This window comes from Poecile atricapillus, chromosome 3 (genome assembly GCF_030490865.1).
Source record: "Poecile atricapillus isolate bPoeAtr1 chromosome 3, bPoeAtr1.hap1, whole genome shotgun sequence".
Taxonomy (NCBI): domain Eukaryota; kingdom Metazoa; phylum Chordata; class Aves; order Passeriformes; family Paridae; genus Poecile; species Poecile atricapillus.
Window position 1 is genome coordinate 59,848,762 of NC_081251.1, and position 20,282 is coordinate 59,869,043.

At 39.6% G+C, this 20,282-nt stretch overlaps 1 protein-coding gene across 3 annotated transcripts in view; it reads right to left on the bottom strand.

The window, feature by feature from the left end:
- The window catches only part of IPCEF1 (interaction protein for cytohesin exchange factors 1), a 78,642-nt gene that overhangs the window by 15,164 nt on the left and 43,196 nt on the right, over positions 1-20,282 (bottom strand). For all 3 annotated transcript variants that reach the window (XM_058834531.1, XM_058834530.1, XM_058834532.1), the window contains 5 exons: positions 19,800-19,969; positions 12,018-12,091; positions 10,807-10,878; positions 7,809-7,870; positions 3,980-4,068 (listed from right to left, as the gene is read on the bottom strand). In XM_058834531.1, the coding sequence (XP_058690514.1) occupies positions 3,980-4,068; positions 7,809-7,870; positions 10,807-10,878; positions 12,018-12,091; positions 19,800-19,969 (467 nt within the window). The remainder of the gene's footprint in view (positions 1-3,979; positions 4,069-7,808; positions 7,871-10,806; positions 10,879-12,017; positions 12,092-19,799; positions 19,970-20,282) is intronic.

Genomic DNA, 20,282 nt, shown 5'->3' on the forward strand with positions numbered 1-20,282 from the left:
TTCATCACCTCCCTGGGTAACTTATTCCAATCCCTGACCAACCTAGTGGTGAAAAAAATTTGTCTAATATTGAACCTGAATCTGCCCTGTCCCAGCTTAAGGCCACTTCCTCCAGTCCTGTCACTGTAGGCACTGCCCCCACCTGCTACAGCCTCCTTTCAGGGAATTGTTGAGGGCAATGAGGTCTCCCCTGAGCCCCCTCTTGTTGAGACTGAACAAATCCAGCTCTCTCAGCCATGTTCTCTGGTCCTTTCACAATTCCTGTAAGACTGTGCCAAACATTGCAGGACCCAGACATTTATATTCCCCTATGAAAAGTACAGCACTGTGTTTCAGGTGTGGTTTTGTTTCTGAAATAGAAACCTTCGCATATGCATCCTTAAGCAAAGGAGGAGGAAATGCTGTAGTAAACTGCGAGTGCTAAAAATGCCCTTGGGAGCACAGGTGATATGGAGCATTTCACCAAAGAGCTCCTATCACACAGACAAATTGTTAAAGCATTTATAAAGTCAAGCAGAACTACCGAACAGTAACAGCTCTTGCCCACATATTGTAGATGGTTTAATTTGCTCTAAATTGTTCAAAGCTGGAAAAGGAAGATATTGGATCTCACCTCCATTTTTCTGGAATTTGTCCATAAAAAAAGAAAAAAAAAAACGGAAAAAAAACCCCAAACTGTTATTGAAATTAAGATTGTGCCTCACTGAGGGGAATATATTTTTGTTTTCATTGTGTGTTAATTAAAAAATATGAGTGAGAATAAATATGACACCCAGAAGGTGTTTCTTTTTCTCTGCATATGTGTTGTGTTTTGTTTTCTCTTTGGCATGACAAATGTTTACCTGACTTATTTGAGTGACTCCTTTGGAAATTTTGCAATCATCCATATGATAATAAATTTCCATTTGGGGATGTTTTAAAAAGTAGATCATAAGGAAATCACTGGAGATTAATGAGTCTCTAGATATTTTTTAGAGAAAAAATTATGAACATGAAACTCTTCAACTGCTTTTTTGGCTGCTGCTGCAATCTATTGTCTCCACATATCTGATTTTTTTTTAACTGCATATCCATTCACACGTGAACAAATTAATGCAGGTGGTCAGTTTAACTTTTGTCCTACAGATGTTATAAATTACTTGTTCCTCACTTGCTTTTTTCCTCCACAGTATCCAAACCTATGCCAACACATGGAACCTCACGATCACTACTTTTATCTCCTGCAAATTTCAAAATGGTTTGAGTCAGCAGAGAAAAGAACAGCAATTACAAACTTTGTGCCAGAGGGACAGCAAAGTCTTTGCAGCTCTAAAATGTAACAGAGCCTACACCTGGGTTTCTGTTAGTTTCCAGAGTAATAGTTTTTGGGTTGGAGTTGATGGAGTTGAATAGGTTTGGAGGCCTTTCTGCTTGAAATAATAAAAAGAAATTAAGTTCAGTCAATGCCTGTGGCATTGAGCTGAGTTGACAAGATAAGTGTCACTTCCAAGTAGCAATTTGAGAAAGTTGAAGTAGGCCAAGTGCTGCACCCACAGAATATGAACCAAATCCACCACATTTTTGAGATTTCACAGCTTGGTTCAACAACTCTGCAACAAAGAAACAGGCAGAGAGCTGTGTTTAACCAGCCCTGCCTGTGACAATCACAGGCTTCAAGCCTAGAATTGAGTTTTTAGTAGAAGCTGCACTTTCCCAATGATTCCAGTGTTTTTCTTCTTTCAGCACTTGTCCAGAAGTGAAAGGGATACTAAATACAGTATTTAGAACACTCTGACTTGCAGTCAAACAGAGCTGTTCCTATTCACTATGTAAGTGAGCTGAGCCTGGGGCAGACCCACAGCAAATGGAGTTTATTCCAGCGGGCAGTTCTGGGGTGAAAAGATGACACTTGCTCAGGAGACACCAACCTTTGTCCACAAGGGAAGGGATTTTCAGGGATAAGAAGAAGGAAAATCAGCTGACAAAGGTAAAGGCTGAAGGGAAGATACCCTTTAAGGAAAAGCTTGAGAAAGCAGGATCCCTCAGCATCTGCACCACTGCCTGCCTCCCACGTGTTCCCTGCCTAAATGTGGAGGCCAGCACTCAAGAGGAGCATATGGGAAGGAGACAACCGGAGATCGCCTCTGCAGCAACAGACCAACAAGCAGCAGGAAACCAGAAAAACAGAAAACTAAAAACAGCACCTGTTTAAAACTCATCATCTGGAAAAACGCAGGCATTCGCTCAGAGGTGAGCAGACGGAAAACACATCTACATCCTCCTAAAGGCAAGCCACTGAAGTATAAAATTCGAGATGCTTTGTTAACTGACCCATGGCCCTGAATAACTGCGGGAGACATATTGCCAAAGTTCTTCTCTTCTCTGAAATTTATAGTCACTCAGTCACACTTAACTTCCAGCTAATGCAGGTAATAAATAAAGAGTAAGGTTCTACAGCAGTGAACTCCTCACACCCCCGAGTGCCAGGCGGATTGTTCTAGTGATAAATGTTGCAGGTTTCAGGAGAGGAAGTGAAGACTGACTTATCTGACTGAAAATGAGGGGGGCAAGTGGGTGGCTGTGTGACATGTGCTCCCAGCTTTATGTGAGCTACTTAGAGACCGCCAGACAGGCAGCCCTGTCCGTGACATCTCCTTTTATAAACGCCTGTGATTGCACAAGCTTCTCTAGCTCATCTGTATATATCGGATTTGCTCCTGCTTCGCTGCTCCTGTGCCCACCCCAGCTACTGGATGCCATTTCAGCGTGCCACAGAGGAACTTGTATCGCAGCAGTGAGGCAGCAGACACTTCCCTTCCATGAGATGCCGTGAGAATATTCAGTACCAAGTATATTACTGCACACCTCTCACTGTTAACTTTCAGGTAGTGAAGGGAAAGGCTTGAATCAGGATTCCTTATTGCCAGCCCAAACCAGAACAGTCATTTCTAAACACAGAATTATGTAAATTTGACTTTCAATTTTGATGGAAAAAAATATAAAAATTAAAAATACTGGTTACAGAGATTAAGGGATTGCCTCTTCTACTTGCAACAGCTGATTTCTACCACAAATGAAGCTTTTTTTTTAAAGCCTGCAAAGAGAAGGAAAAAACCCACCCCAAACCTACTAGTGAAGCTTCCTGTCATAGCAAATTAACAACTTTTCTTTCATTACTTAAAAAAAATTTAAAATGGAAAAATTTTTAATTTTTTGTTTTTTTAAAGCCACTTAAATTACATGGAAGAGCAATGAGACCACTGGGAAAAACAATGAGATAGAAACAAGATTAATAGAGCAAGAAGTAGATAATAATTAGGCAAGCTGATTTGATTAGACTCATGAGGGTTCATAGCGCTTATTTCAATTTACGAAATGAAGGGTGACAGGAAGGAATATTCTGGGACAATATGCTACATAGATTTTGGAAGAATGCCTATTTTCTTTTTTCATAGTTTATTTTTCAGAGGTAGAAGAAAAAAAACCAGATTTTTATCTCTGTGTGAAGAGGCCTCTTTCCCTTCTCTTCACTGCCATAAAAGCAGCTTCAAATTCAGCAGTCTTAAAAACAGCTCACTCAAATAAATAAATATGAAGCTGTTGGATATGTTACCAAGGTCACAAAAAGAGAGAGGCTTCAGGATGGATTTTTAAAAAAAGAGAGAGAATAGTATGAAAAAAATCAGCTTATAGTGGTGTGTTAAAAAACTTGTAAAGAAAAGACACGATTTGTGTATGAGGTAGAACAACACCTTCCTTTCTCCAGCAAGATAAAGAGTAAGGAGCTGATCTTTTACAGTGCAAAGCTCCCTGTGGTGCAGGATGTGCCAACTGTGTGCTCTGCCACGGGGCGGGCAGTCTGTGCATGAAGGTTTCGCTAGAATTCAGTGTGGATGTTTCCAGACAATGTTTTGGGTTATTTCTAGAGGTCCACCACCTCAGGAGAGTTCTGTTTCAACCTGCTTGCAACAAGAAACAAGGTAGTAACTGGAACACTTACCGAAGGAGGAGGTGGTGTCTGGACTGTGTAGGGTGGAGGTGGCGTGTCTGTTATTTCTGGATCGTCATGTTCACTTTCACTGTAGCATTCTGAGGTAGACATGGAAAATGAGCAAAAATAAAGAGTTAGACCAACAGATTACTCTTTGCAGCTCTGTGGCAACCAAAGATCACCAAGAAGGGTGTTCTGGATTTGGGACTACACTTCAAGAAATCAGTGTCTCCTAATCCACTTGTGGTAATGCTGGAGAGCTGTTGCAAGTAGCAGAGGCAATCCCTTAATCTCTGTAACCAGTGAGTTTTCCTGGAGCCAGCAACAGGCATTGGGGCTTTGGCTGCAATTTTGGAGTAAACAGATTGTTCATATCCAGCTTTGGAAGCTATAGAGCAGCCTTGTGAAAGCCTTTTGTATCGCACATAGATACACCATGCAGCATGGCACAACCTATGAAGAGGTAATACCAAAAGTAAACACAGTACTCTAAGACTACCCTACCTGTCTCTTTTTTTCTTTTCTTTTTTTTTTTTTTTTTAACGAAAACAAACTCATAGGAGCCTCAATATCTCTTGACTTTTGGCAGAGGCAGTCATGCCGTTATTTCTTTCAACTCTGTGTGCAGCAGGTGAAAACATTTTCCACAAACTTGTTTAAAGGTGGATTAAATGAAGTGATGATCATTGCTAAAATTAGACACAGAAAAAGGGAGGCAGAATGTTGCTGGTTCTTATGCCCAGGACCTGGCAACAGTAAACATCGGACAAGATCATAGAATAGTTTGGTTTGGAAGGGGCCTTAAAAGGTCATATAATCCAACTTCTCTGCAATGAGCAAAGACACCTTCAACTAGACCAAGCTGCTGGGTCCAGCCTGACCTTGTATGTTTCCAGGGATGGAAGTTCTGCCATCTCTCTGGGCCACCTGTTCCAGTGTTTTTCCAACCTCACTGTAAAAAATTACATCTTTATATCCAGTCTAAACTGGCCCTTTCTTAGTGTTAAACCATTACCCCTTGTCCAGTATACCTTGCTAAAGTGTTTGCCCCCATCTTTCTTACAGGTCCTCTTTGTGCACTGAAAGGCCACAAAGATCACTTTTGCTAAATCTCCCAACAGAAATGCAACTTTGACAGGAGGAAGCGCTCGCATCCTGCCCTGCACCACACGTGCAGGGTGACAGCACTCACCCCTACCCAACTGAGCTGGGGACGTGAGAGTTTGCAAAGACAAAGCTGGAGCTTGATGAGGACATTTTGGGTGCCAAGGGTCACAGAACAGAGGCTGCCCTTGTGGTGTCCATGGGATCCAGCATTGCCTTTTGCTGGCCACATGCACTCAGCAGCCTGTGCTGTTCAAGAGCCTCTGTCCAGCTCTGCTCCAAAGAGCAGGAGTTACTTAAGTCCAGCTGGTTCCTCATCAGAGCTGGACTTCAGGGTCTCACACCACTAGGAAGCAGTGTGTTAGTGTGGCCTCTGGACAGTCACCTGAGATTATTTCATCTAAAATTAACTCATTTAATACTCACATGCTTTATTTTTCTGCATGTTATTGTAGGGGGAGGGTGGGTGTTAATAAGCACAGAGTAAGGGGAATAAAGTTGTAAGAGAGTAGAATTTCATCCATGGGAGACAATTTTGTAACATGTTAACAAAGAGAAGCTTAAAGAGGTTCATTATTTTTCCTCCCTATACTTTTTGAAGAACTGTAGGGTTTTGAGTAGCATAGATTCTATTCTGTTTACTGGAGATATATGCTGGCACATCTAAGCATAAAGAATTGAAGCTGGCTGCAACAAGGCCTATATCAAATTCTAGCACTCTATTAATGCCTTTTTGAGTAACTCAGTAAAAAGCTTATGCTTTCTACAGCTCCCCTTTTAAACACACAAAACTGAACACACAAAACACAAACAACTGAAAAAGAATCAACAGCTGTTTCTGATACTCTAAACAGGCAAATGATAGGGGGGTGTGGTGTTAAAATGTACAGAAAGTACCTGAATACACAAGAAATGTTGCAGAAAGAGCCAGGACTCTGAAGAATTATGGTGTGTGATACATAGAGGAAGAACTGGTCAGCAGGAATAGAAGTGACTATGGGTACTGACAGTGTTTTTATGAAACACAGCAATGTTTCTGTAAGGATATGTCCACCCCGGCACCAGTGGGTGCTGCACCCACCCTGAAGGGAGCTGCTGGATCACCTGTGACAAAACACGCTTGAAAAGACAATGAGGTGTTTGACACCAGAATCAGAAGGCCTTTACCTGAGGGGGAAATGGGTGACTATCTTTAAAAGCTGAAGAAATATTGGCTAGGTTGTGCTATTGCAAAATTATTGATAACCTGTTGCAGAAGTTATTGAGTGGATTATTTTATATCTTTTGGATTATTTTTTTTTTTAGATTAAGATTGATGAAATGACTAATTTTTTATTGCTTCATAATTCTCAATTCAACCAATACAACCAGTATCACATTTTTTGAGGTTTAAAAAAATTTGTTTAACGTATAAAATTTTTGCTGTTTCCATTTTCCATTGAACTCTTCCCTTCATGAAAAGACGAACAACATATTTTCACATTTCCTCCCTGAGTACAAGTATTTGCAGTTTTTGCTACACAACCTAATATTCAATATAGCCCTTTATCCTAAAGATGATCCCGAAGAGTTTTGATAAAGTTGGCCTCAAACAGGATACAGGCAGGAGGAATTAGATGGTGTGTGAATTAACAAGTTTATTGACAAGAAACAAATGTGAACTGAAAACAAAGAAACTGAAGAGACTTGCTGAATTCTCCAGAAATCACTATTATCCGTGTTTACCAGTCCCAAAGCTGCTTTTAATGGTAGAGCATAAATGGAGCCAGATTAAATTAATCAATAATGTAATTACATGTCCCAAGCCTGGACACTAACGACAATCTTGAATTTTGTGATAAAGCAGAAGGGATACAGAGAGGAACACCCCATTGCTTAGACAAAACAGGCTGTATCACCTAAGTGGTCATATTACTGCAAATACCAGTTTCTTCTTCATAATGACAGCTCCTTCACAAGCTCAGCAGTTCTAAAAGGAGCACTGGGTAACAATACCCAAAAAATGGAGACTTAAAACCCAGGTGATGACACATATTCCTCAGAGTCCATTCTTGGTTTGATAACATTACCCAGAGTACCTCTCATTCTAAACCAGCTCCTCTTCCCAGATCTGTGATTTGACTGCTGTTATCCTCCCACCAGTGTTCTATTAGGTCAGGGAGCAAATTAAGCCAATAAATTAGTTTTTTAGAACTTTTAAAGCTTCTCATTCCATAATGAACTCAGGTTTGGCTCTGAAACAAATCGTAGGCTCCAGAATAGCAGTACCACCCCTCATCCCCCAACACTGAGGTTGTTGAAACCTCCAGGACTGGAGGGCACTGTTGGGATGGGTCTGCAGAGCACAAGGTGTTCCCAGGCCTGCAAGCTGCCATGCTGCAGCACAACTCCTGTAATATAACTCACCAGCTCAAAACCCGGAGCAGCACAGCTTGTCTTCTTCACACTTGGTAGCCTTAGCAAGCCAGCAAACTGCCAGAAAGTAGATACACACCTCTCACAAGATCACCTAGTGTCTCTCACTCATACAGTTTCTCACCATTTTTTCTGTTCCTGTGATTACTCTGCACTGTGACAATGTGGTTTCTCTGAGCTCAGACAGTAGACAGACCCAAGATGACAGTTCGAAAGAAAGAAAATAGATGACAAAAATTTGGCCAAGCAAAAACTGTGAAGAACACAGTTCTTGTCACATGTATATGCATTTACACACTGAAACCAGTTAGGAGCATACCTTCCTCGTTCTTCCTGTTCGGTGCCTGAGGGTCTACAGCCATTCCCAGCTTACTTAGCCACCTGTGTTTGAAACAGAGGGAACACAGAGTCAGGGATACTCTCATACTCTTCACTCTGGGTTTTGCTCCTTTCAGTTGTGTTCTATATCACCACATCTGTTTTCACTAGCCTGAAGACTAAATGTCAAAGTTTCTATTTCTTAGATCATCTTCTAGAAAGGCACCAGTTACCTCTATATTAATATTCCCTCTAGTGAGCAGGATTAGTTGCCTGGGGTATCTTTCCCTGAAACTGGAAAAAAGGTACCACTGATGACCCAGGAGTCGCATTTGTGTAAGTTAAAGAAAGGTCAGTGAATTAGTCCAGCTGTTGAGGTGTCATCTTTCACCTGAGATGAAGAAAAAGGCATGGGAGCCATAGAGAAGATGATGTCAGGTGCCCTGGCCAAAACTATGGCAACAGTCTGTGCCACTTGAAACCAAACTTTTTGATCATAACATATCACATTTTTCAACTTGCTATGTACTTTTGGTTTTAGTAAGTCTCACTTCCTGTATTGTTTTAAGCTATTAACCAGAGTGTTTTTCACTTATCTTCCTAGGTGGCTGCATTTTTCCAGTTCTAGAAACATTCCCTAGTTATACTTTTGTATATTATGTTTGCCTGTAGGTCATTCAGATCTATCCACATTTTAAGTAACTAACAACTGAAAAAGCTCAAGCTTTTAAGATTAAAACTCAAAGTGTATACAGAGAAAATATGAAGGGCAGGAATTTGTTACTAGAAAAGAAAATTTTGTTTGATTTTGGTTCTAGTAAAGCAATAGGGAATTTGCTAGTAAGATCAGCATCAAAGTAACTGCACTTTTAGACTGCAGTATGAGCAATAGAGCCACAAACAACTCAGAGAAACAAAGTGCCATTTATGTAAGAGTGATCTGTTGGCTCTTTCTGACAGCTAATCCTAACAGAATGATTTTTTTTTTTAAATAAAAATCCACTTTAACAAGGAAAAGATTTGTTAAAAAATTCTAGGACTTCATTAATTACGAGGTCAGACAGGTCACTAATAACTGTGTACAACTGGCTAAATGCATGCAGCTAGTCAGCATGCCTTTACTTTTCATGTGTGCATGACAATAGCAAATACATGACAAATTAATGAAAAAAATGACTGTGTTGATAAATCCACTGTTGATTTAATAGAGATATATGTACAGGTATATGCATATATCGATATATGCATGAAGAGTTACAAAAGGTCATGCTCCATCAAGCATTTATGCACACCAAGAATTCAACACACACAAATGCTCCAGTGAGTTCAGTGGAACCATTCACACGTGTATTTGCAGGACTGGAGCCAAGAGAACAGATGTCTTTTAGTCTGTTTTGACATATGCGTGAGATTGCATGTACTTTATGTATTAAATGCATGTATTTTATACTTTGCCAAGGAAAACATCATCAGTTGCAACCATGGGGAGTTAATACAGCATAGTGCAGGCTGCTCTAACACCAGGCTACCTAGCTTTAGGCCAAAATGAAATTTACTCAAGAAGTGGCATTGTAACAAAGTCATTCTGGGGCATAAGAGCTAAGACACCTGCATAGATTTCAGTCACTCACTCACAGGAGACTAAATATTTTCCACATGAGAATCTTCAGCTGGGCTCCAAACCGGCTGCTAGAATTTACTAATATCCTCCATTAGCTCTAATTTTCCTTCTCCATATGTCCTTCCATCTCTTCTCTCTTAACCAGGGTTACCCTCTCTACTGAAATATTCCTGTCCAGATGTCCCACATTCTCAGTCGTCCTCATCCTATCTGCCTCAGGAACCTGACAGTCCATTCAGGAGCTCTGGTGGGAAATACAGGAACACCGAAATGGATGGTTATCTCCCCACCAGAATGCTTCATGAGACTCCAGCTTGCAAAGGGCAACAGATTCTTTTTCATCTATATTTACTTGTATGCATCTGTAGAGTACAGATTTATTAATACATATCTGTGTACATACATTACTGTAATATTGTACATTTCTGTATCTATAGATCTTTCAGAAGGTCACACACATTCTCTCAATCTCTCTCTTCTTCTATTGTGGTAAATATGTATGAGGTTTATAGAGGGGATAAGTAGTCATTGCCCTGTGAAAAATCACACAAAGATCACCAGTAGAGTCATGATTAAAATCATGACCTGACTGTTGCAGGAACTCTCCTCCAATTTAAATTTCACTGCTTTGTATCTGGTATTTGGCCATTTAATGCAATAATATATGATGCAATAGTATAGAGAACAGACTGCAATCTGAAATAAAAATGACAAAGGTATGAGATATGTCCAAATCAGCCAAAATTGGATCAATAGAAAATAATATCTTTCTGATAGCTCAGTGCTTTCTAAAATGGAAGCATTCATATCCATTTTACTTCTACCATTGAGAACTATTTGGTTGTTAATCTTCTGGACATTTGTGGAAAGAAAATTTCTGACCTGTCATGAGGATCATCCAACTACAGCATAGTTCGGTGCTGAAGTTAATGATAATTTACATTGAAGAAAGAGACCTTTCTATTCATCTAACCCTCCTTGTTAGCTTGTTATGATACTCTGAAATCAGAAACTGTTATATTGTAGTCCTAGATAATTTATGGGACTTTTCTGTCTTTCCTTTCTCCCCTCACTTGCTATCAGCTTACAGCTCCCAGGTGCTGTACTTGCTATCAAATCTTAGCACCGCTCTAACAGAAAGAGATTTATACCAATAACTGTTGGGAAGATTAGTATCAAAACTGGGCTAATTATGCAATTCTGATTTCAATTATAATTAGTGAACAAAGAGCAATAGTTTTCTTCCATTTAGAAAAATTAGACTCAGTAATTCCCCAAATAACTTTGTCAATGGCTGCTTGACAGTGAAAGAATGAACTTTCAAAGGGTGTTCTCATGCATGAGACAGGATGAAACATGACCAGTCGCTCCTACTTACGTGTTCATTTCCAGAACATTTTCTGCTGCAAAATAAAATGTCTTGATCTGTGGGTGGCTGATCTTAATAGCACTTCAGGAATAGAAAAAGAGAAGAGATGTGAAGAAAACTAGTTTCCATAAAAAAGAAAATATAATAGCTGAATGAATTATTTAAAATATTTATTCACTCCACTGTAATAATCCAGATTAATTTGTCCATCAGTACAGCCCTTTCTTTAAAATTCTAGTCTATTTTTAGCTCATTTCCTAGGCCACACATTATTCAGAGAGTACAAACTACAGGATCTAAAACAGGAAGGAATAAAGACTAAAAGAGTCTTCCATTATCTCATTACATAATTCTGTTGCATTCCCATTCCTCAAATACTATGTGCAGTTTTGCTTCCTCCAGCGCTGAGATGTAAAGCAAACTTGAAGAATATTGGAAGAAAGCACCAGTAATGACCCAAGACATGGAACAGCTTCCATGTGCTGTGGTCAATCAGGCTAAGACCCCAAAGCATGGAAAACTGTTGACTGAGGGAAGGGACATGTGACACAGTAAAATCACAAGCAGCACACAGTAGGTGAAGAGTGACTGAGTTTTCTGACTTCTCCATCAGTAAAACGAAGGCTTTCTCTTGAGGGGCACAATTAAAATCATGCTGTACTTTATAACTTCGAACAACAGCAACCCCTCCAAACCTTTGAAGTGTGCTCAGAAGCAGCTGAAAGTCAGTGCTGCATATGGAGTCTGGAGATAATATTTTTTAATGTGCACCCTGCTAAAGAAAGTATTTATTCCCTGCACAACCAAAGGCTTCAAGTACAGCCCAAGCTCAGTTGCACCACAGCAGCCTAAAGAATAGTCCAGGCTTGGAAAGATGCAGCATTACTTGCACCACTGCTGACCTCCTCAGCTAAGAGGGGGCATCTGAGAACCACAGTCTACTCATAATCAGCAAATGAAAAAAAAGAGAAGAAAAAGAAAGCATTTGGCACACATCTGTTTTTTTTTTTTTTTTATTTGTGGCTTTAGCAAAGCACATCTGGCAGAGATTTTTCAAAAATATTTTTGCAATATGGTTTTCTTTCAGTAGCTCAATTAATATCTCATTATTTATACAACACAAAAGAACTCCCCACAGCTTCACTGTCAAAGACTGCTGAGATTCATTCCTTGCAATGTTGTAAAAATCATGCAAAACTGCGAACAAGAGACAAACTTACTGCTTTTTTTTGCATTCAATTGCTCGATCCACACTGAAGTCTGGAAGTCTTATAAATCCTTCTGCTTTTTCAGCCTTCCATAAAAGAAAAAAAAATTGAATATCACCACATCAGGTAAGATAGTAGACTCCAATGCTGAATAATATTTAACATGCAAGTGCTTGTTTTTGACAGCTTTTTATACTGTGAAAATATATGCTCATCACCATGGGGACACATTAACGCCTGATGAAATATTTCTACACCCAGCTATATTTGTGCATATCTGGGGTGCTGGAAAGCCACCACTCCTGTTGGTGCAAGTGGCAGAGTGTAAGCATAGATTATGTTGACTAAAGGATGAACAAGGGTTATATCATCTGATCAGGTCTGGATGGTACCTACCATCTCAAAGGCAGGTTTGTGTATGATACAGCATGTGTGTATCTCACACAGACATGTAACAGCAGCATGTAAAATGACCTATGTATAGCTGAAAAATACAATTCAAAAGTGTTCCAAGATGATTCTAAGTAGAAATGGAGGAGGGTGTTCCCTGTGTAATTGCAGCATGGACCATTTTGCAGGGTCACCTGTACAGAAGCAAAGCAGAGGCAGTGCTCCCAACCCACAAGGTGCAAGGGGGTCATCCCACGCAGCTGAGTTCTGTGGTTAAACACTGCAAACCTGCCTCAGAGGGCTTTGGTCATGCAGCTATAACTCCCTCCAGGAATTTGCAGGCATAGTACAAGAAGTCGCAAAATCCAGGCAGACATTTACATTTACAGTACCCTGTTTATATCCAGTCAGCTCTTCCTGCCTGCAAGGAGGTTTACTGAGCGTTGACGTCTCTGTTCTCAGTCAGCAGGACTCTGAGTCAGAGCATTGCTCCAGCAAAACAGAAGTGACAAGCCTCAAATCCCTGTTAGTGCTGCCTGAAATTGAAATATCTGAAGCAGAAACATCTTCCTTACTACATCTATCTACATACACCTGGTCATCTGCAATAAGATTAGGAGTCCTCGTAACATGGGCAACATATAATGTAGACAAAAGTCTGTAGGACATAATGTCAGGAAGAAAAGTACTTTCCAAACCACAGAGTGCTCATTCCTGACTTACATTTTTGCTGCTCCCAGCCATTGCTCGTAGACACATTAAAATTCTGAAAATGTACACTGAGTTAAAGCAGGTAAAATATACACAACAATTACAAAGGCAGAGGATAAATGAAGATGACTGACACTATCTCAAGTCTCATTATGCATGAATATGACAAGACTATAAAAAGATGTTCATCAAGACAAGATTTAATGCTTGGAAGTATGAATCTCCAAGAACTGAAATATGGATACAGAAAGGATATTTCAGAGGGTGGCTTCCCCTCACATTTGCATATCTGTTCTTTGGTATAGAATAAATCATGGCCCAACCATCATTCATGTCATTTATATGTATTAAACATTCATGTGAGAAGTTTATATTTTACATCATCACCAGTGAATGGTTTTGCTGCTCCCAGACACACACAAACACACACACACACACACACACACACACACACACACACACACATCAGTGGAAGGGGTTTTTCTTATTTTCTTTCAGTACAGGAGAAAAAATTATTTTTTTACATCTGGGCTGAAAATCTTTTGATTAGTAGTATTTGTATGAAAAGGTGCTTATTTGCTACTGTGGGCTTTTAACACTCTCTGATTGTATTCTTGTCTGTAAAACTGGTTCAGTGACTAATCGGGGAACTTTTGTTTCCATTCCGCAGGTTGGAATTTCATGAGACTAAAGTCATTGAGATAACAACTAACGAAACCTAATATTACCATACCAAATCCATAGTATATTAAGTATATAGGGATGAGCAAATAAATACTGGTGAGTAATGAAGGAGCGCTATTCTTGGGCTGCACTGTACTAAAGGTAGAGATTGTATTATCCAGCATTTCTGTTCCAAAAAGATGATCACTTACTGGATCCGGAACACCAAAATTCCTGTTTAGTTCCCAAGACCAGTCTGAGAATACCAGAGACCAAAAAAGCTCGAAAAAGCTGTCCATGAGGTACAGCAATCACTATTGCACACATTGCTGGATGAGAAATGCATACAATGCCAGTTGCTTCTCTGAAGTATACATCAATACTCCCAGTTTAAGAAAAAGTCATCCACGAGACCCTGGGTTGAAGGAATATACCCATACCGTGGGTATGCAGCAATAAATCTGTGGCCTGAGCTGGGTAAGCCATCAGGTGGGTGAGTGAGTGACTCAAGTGTGGGACAGATTTGGCCTTTCTTCCATGTTTCAAATCCAGTTACGGCTCAGCCAGTTCCATTTATCAGTGCAGTAACCACTGGCTTAGACTGCACACTACAAACAGTTTAGAGTGGTGCAAAAGCACTCCTGAGGGGATTAAGTCATGAAATGCCATTAGATAAGTCACTGTCTCTCCTGTCAACATATAAAAGTATTTGAGCATTTGGATTTTGTATTGGACTAGTGAATCACCAGCACCCCAAAAGCCAGTGTGGAGACACTCACCTGGAACACTCCCAGACATGCAGAAATGGAATTTGGGCTTGAACCACTGACTTATCCCATCAGTAATTTAGATAGATCCCTCTATCTAGATTCGGGGAATGCTCTCTAAATTAGTAATGAATATAGATCTGTAGGCTTTGATTTCAGCACTTTAATTTTAACAGTTGTACAACAGAGAAACCCCCGACTTCTTATGCAGTATTTGGCCTGTTCCAGTTGCTAAAAGATTCTGTTCTCACATACACATTCTCTCTCAATGCATTCAGATTTTATACTGGTTCTGTCTTTGATTTCATATTTGTTCACTTAAAGAAAAATTTATGTTTCATTTTTTGTGTGAGTGAAATACACTATTTGTACACATCCAAAATGTGCCATCTATTTAAATGAAAAAGAGAGGTTTGGTGGGTATGCAGCTTTCTAATTATCAGGGGGAAAAAAAAAAAAAACCCCACAGAAAAAAAGGAAAAGAAGTGACTTAAAATCTTGAAGCTTTTATTTCAGTCAGCAAATAGAATTCCAAATAAATCCTAGGAACAGAACATGCGGAAGTCATCTTTTCAGTCATTCTTGGGATAAAAATGACATTTTAAAACATTTAAAGCATATAGACACTCTGAGTGCTTGCTTTCCTCCAAAATGTTATCTCTAACATGACTTTAGCATGCTGTTATTTAACTCACACATTACATTCAAGATTCCTTCAGATTTTGATGGAAAGCTGTAAAATAGCCCTAAAAAACTCAGATAAAAGAGAACCTTGACCTGTTTTCTACTGAATCAGGATGTTTAAAAGAATAAGCTGTTATCTCTTGTGGGTTTTATGGAGGTTAGCTTAACATTAATCTGTGCTTTTGCTATTCCAAGTTGTAGAAAAATAATTTCATGAATAACAACAATCTCTGCAAATTCTTGTGGCAAAAAAAAAAGAAAGTGGCCATTTTTTCACAGAAAAAGCTTTGCACTTAAAAAAAAAGAAATTATTTAAGAAGCACAATGCATGAATCCAATGAAAGAGGCTAATGTCCTTTTGAGCTTGTCTCAATATGTTATCTAAATGTTGTGGCTTTAGGAGATTTATTAAGTCATTTAAAGGTAGTGTAATGCTGCAGCAGGATTTTAAAAAATAAAGTTAGAAAATGAAATATCTTGTTATTGTGGAACAGCTCCAATCTGCAAATCAGAGTAGTCCTCATGGCTTCATCAGTGTTTCAGCACTGCCCCCAGAAGACCCTATAGATGTTGGAGAAGCAGGTCAGAATTTTAGTCTTTTTATTCTCTCTGCCAAGTACACCAATGAGACATCCTATAGAACTGTGAATAATTTGTGTAAGATATTGGGCCATAGGTCCCCAAGTGTCTCAGCTCAACCAGCTGACATCAATGACTTTTTCTCATCCACATAAGCAGCTATTACAACTCAAAGGTAAAAGATTTTTCTTCTAAAAGACTGCAATTATACAGCTTCCAGCAAAGCTGTTGGAGCGAGGACCAATTTAAATGCAGTGAATGAGGAAAAAAAAACCAAAAAAACTACAAAGATAAATAGTGACAGTAGATCACAGCCTGCAACTCTTTTATTTTATATTTATATTTCTTTTCAGCTGAATCCCCATGACAACCACCATTAACACATACTGCAAAAATGTATTTCAACTCTATTTGGAAAACCAGTCAAGCTACCCTAAAGACCCACAAGCCAGAGGCATTTAGTCCTTTGTCCCATTCCAGCCAACACTACCAAACACAGTCGAAACAAGCACAAAGAGGCAGGAGCCTGGGATTACACGTGACAATCCTCCCCCATCACCTCTCTTGCTATGCAAGAGTACTAATTCCCTCTGGGGTTTCAGTATGAGAATTGAAACAGCTAAAGGGTCAGGCAGGATCACAAACTGTACTATTTAAACACTTGTCTTCAAGACAGCTGCCTGCAGAGAGCGGTACTGGAAAAAAAAAGAAACGAACACTAATGAAGAGCAGTTATCCAGAGTCTGGTGCTCTTGAATGCACCCAGAAAGTCAAAAAAATATATTTTCTGACATTTCCTGTGTTTTCAGGAAAAACTCTGACATTTCCTGGTTTGTTTTTTTTAGCAAAACCAACCCCTCTGTGCTTCCTCCTAGTCCAAACAACTTCCCATCCCCAGAATGGGAGTGCTTCCATGCTGCAAAGAGAAGTTTACTTGCCTCCTGTTTTATAGAAACAAGAAGGGTGTGTGGGAAGAGGTTCCAGGGCAGCCTACCCAAGCCTGCTGAGACCACTGGGCCTTGACCTCAGCTAACTCATTGAAAATTTATTCAGATTTGCCTGTGTTCTCTAGCTTTATTTCGATGAAGGAGAAGCTTGACTCTTGGGCTGTCTGATCTGCTATTGCTGACCTGTTTATTATTTTTATTCTTTTGAGCTGTGGCATTCACAAAATATTTTATGTTAAATTGAAGGAAATACCAGCTGCAAATGTCACAACAGGTGTCCTATATCATGTACCCAAATCTGCCTCTCATTAGAGACCCAAAACCAGAGAGGCTTGAAGAAAAATTAAACCAGACTGACAGAAACATCCTGAGCTTCAGAGGCACATGAAAACAAACTTGACCAAGAAGATAATGTTCAGATAAGGTTATCTACCCAAATCCAGAATAATGCATGTTCCCGTACAAATTCCACCCACTCTCTATTTTCTCCATCTCCATAAGAAAAAAGGTCCAGCACCCTGTTGCTATGCTACAGTTGCCAGTGTCTGGTTTTCACACAGCCACAAACAAGCCATGCTCATTTCTCACCAGAACCAAACTGGTCAAGCAGAGCTACAGGCAGCCAGCGTGCCCCAGTCCCTTTGACGTCAGCCCCACTCTTTCATCACCACCTTTAGCATCAGCCTCTGTAAAAGGGCTGGTCACAGGAAGCCTCAGTCACGTGAGAAGCTGGACTCCTGTTTCAACACAACTTTGGACAGTCATTTTGTGCACCCCCTGGAACCAAGGATTAACTTTACTGTAGACAGTGGAAGTGCAGGCAGTCCTAATGCCAGGCCAGAGACTTGGCAAGCAAGCGAATGTGTCACTGCAATTTCTCTTTCGTCAACCTAGGAGTGAGAATATCTGGGTCTAACTGATCTCACATACAACTCTGAGCATGCCTCTGGTCTCAAGAATTTATGAAAGCAGGCTTTAGCAAAGAACACCTCCTCTCCTTTTCCAAACCCCACAGTTACTGACATTCTGCATACGCCGACTGAATCTGTAGTTACATAGAGGCTGCACTTTAAGCTGCCAAAAGAAACCTTGAGTTTTTAACATAAAAAAGAGTGTGAGAGTTGGCAGAAGTTGAAAACAAAGAGGTACTACCAGCTAGCATGCTTAAAGCACAACTGTGATAGACACAAGACAGGAATATTTTGAAGCCATGTGAGCTCTTCAGGGGAAATTAAATAAATTGGAATGAGGCTGACACTTATTTTTCAGCCTTGTTCATTTGGGGGCAATCAGTGACAGTCAGGAAGTAGGCATGGACTAAAAGGATGAGTGCTGTCTAGGAGCACTGGAACCAGCATGACCATGGTTTCTCTGGATCTCAGGAGTGGAATTTAACCAGGCCAGAACAACTGAAGGAAGTGGAGGAATTTGCACTTCTCCCCCATCACTCTTCTCTTCCAAGAGGCAAACTTTTCCCACTCTTGCCTTTTTTATTTCCTCCCATCTTGATTACTCCCCAGGATTACTCATTTCTGATATTTTCTGTATCTAAAGAGACATGTCAGCCAGCCAGCTCACCTTTCTTAAAACTGCTTGGCCAGAAATACAACTGCAAACACAGATTTATAAGAGCCAATATTAATAAGGTTTTGCAAGGTATTAACGCTACTTATTAGCATTACTGCCTCACCATATCTTTCAAGCAGGGATACTGTTAGTATTAGGATAAAAGTGCCTTTTTAAAACTGTTTTCCCCCAATTTTTCTATTTCCTTTCTTTCTATGCATGTTTGACATAGTCTTGAAAGAAATCTATATCAGACTACCACTGTCATAAAAAGCAACAGCCCAAGACCAGCAGAGTTGCTTTCCTTTACCCCAAAAAGAAATAGTTAATATCATCTTGAAGTACCAGTCAAAGTTTTTATTTGTATTTTTAAAAAGTAAACAAGTATCCCTCACACACACACAAGCAAACAAAAACCCCACGAAAAACCACTAACGCTATACCCACAACTGAAGGGAGAATGTGAAATAGGCTGCGTGAGTAAAGCTTTGTTTAGGGTATGAGGATTTTTTTTAATGGCTTAAATGATCTCATTTTTTTCCCTGAAATAGTTAGCAAAATTTTTGATGGGGATTACTGCAGTGGAAATAAGTAGATGAAAATCATCCAGATTGCCTTTGATTTTTTTTTTTTTAAATTCTCTAAGAATTAATAAGGGTTTCTTTAATCTTTCATCCTTTGCTGTTCCTGTGACATGCTGATTTCCAGAGCAGCTACTTTGCATTTAGGGAACCTCATGTCCATCCACAATTTGGCTGCTGAGTTTCAACCTATGTTTTTGCTGGCATACTCTAATTCTCTTCACACTCTAATTCTTAGCTCTGTCACTCCATCATTTGAATGTGATAAGAGCTTTTTAGAGGTAGCAGTGCCAGACAGCAAAGTGAAGGGAATAACTATATTTGAATCTTCCTAGGATGGGCAATCAAGCCAAATCAAAATCTCTGCCCAATCAAACAAGCACAGAGTAAAGCCAGTTGTCCTCTACCACATGAAAAGAAAAAAAAAAAAAAAATAAAAAAAAAAAAAAAAGGGGGGGACAAAAAGTAAAAGAACAAAAGGAAAATAAAAGAAAAAAAGAAAAATAAACCAAGCAGACAAACAGAATAATCTCAGTATGGAAGAGGATGGAAAGAGAAACAGGAGAGACATTTATGAAAATTCAATTAAGAAGAAGAAAAAGAAGTGAAGAAGCATTCCTGTTTTGAGTCTTGACAACAAGTGTTTGCAAATTGCTTATACCCAGGAAAACATTTCTCAAATTCAAATGCCACCAGTGCCTTTAAAGAACAACTCTTTACAGTGCAAAACAAACAGCAAGTTAACATTTCACAAGTCTTCCAGATCCCAAGAAGTGTCAGGGTTGAGAAATAAACCCAGTTATTTGTACTCAGAGTGTACCTAAATTGTGACCCCAGCTTCCCTTGTCTCAGTCCCAGCAGATGCTGTTTGTCTGGCACCCGGGGCTGGCTGGACGCTGTACTCACCAGCTGACTGCTGTACCAATACAGTGATGACTCCTTTAGCACACACCAGAACTTTTTCCATTTGTTGCCAATGAAAGCTCCTTTTTCCTTCTTTTTGTAGAGCCATCCCTGGCAATCGGCTTGCCCCAGCTCTTTGCACGATATCCTCCGTCGGCTCATTATAAAGAACCCTGTGCCATTAAAAATACAGTGTTGTGCTTGCTTAAAACTGCATTACCAGGAAAGATGTTACTGCCAATTAAGGATATCATCCTTTCTTAGGAATCTCAGCAAGTCATCCAAGTATATCTTAAAATATACTTAGAAGTCATTGAATTTTATAATGGCTATGACAGCAACACACATTCATTTTAAAGGCTTGCTGATGTTCAGAAATAAAACAGTAAGCTATAGATAATGCAGATACTAATTAATGCTAAGATAAGTATACATGAGGTTTTGTAAATTAAAAATACAGCTTTTGATCCTTTTAAGAGAAGCAGG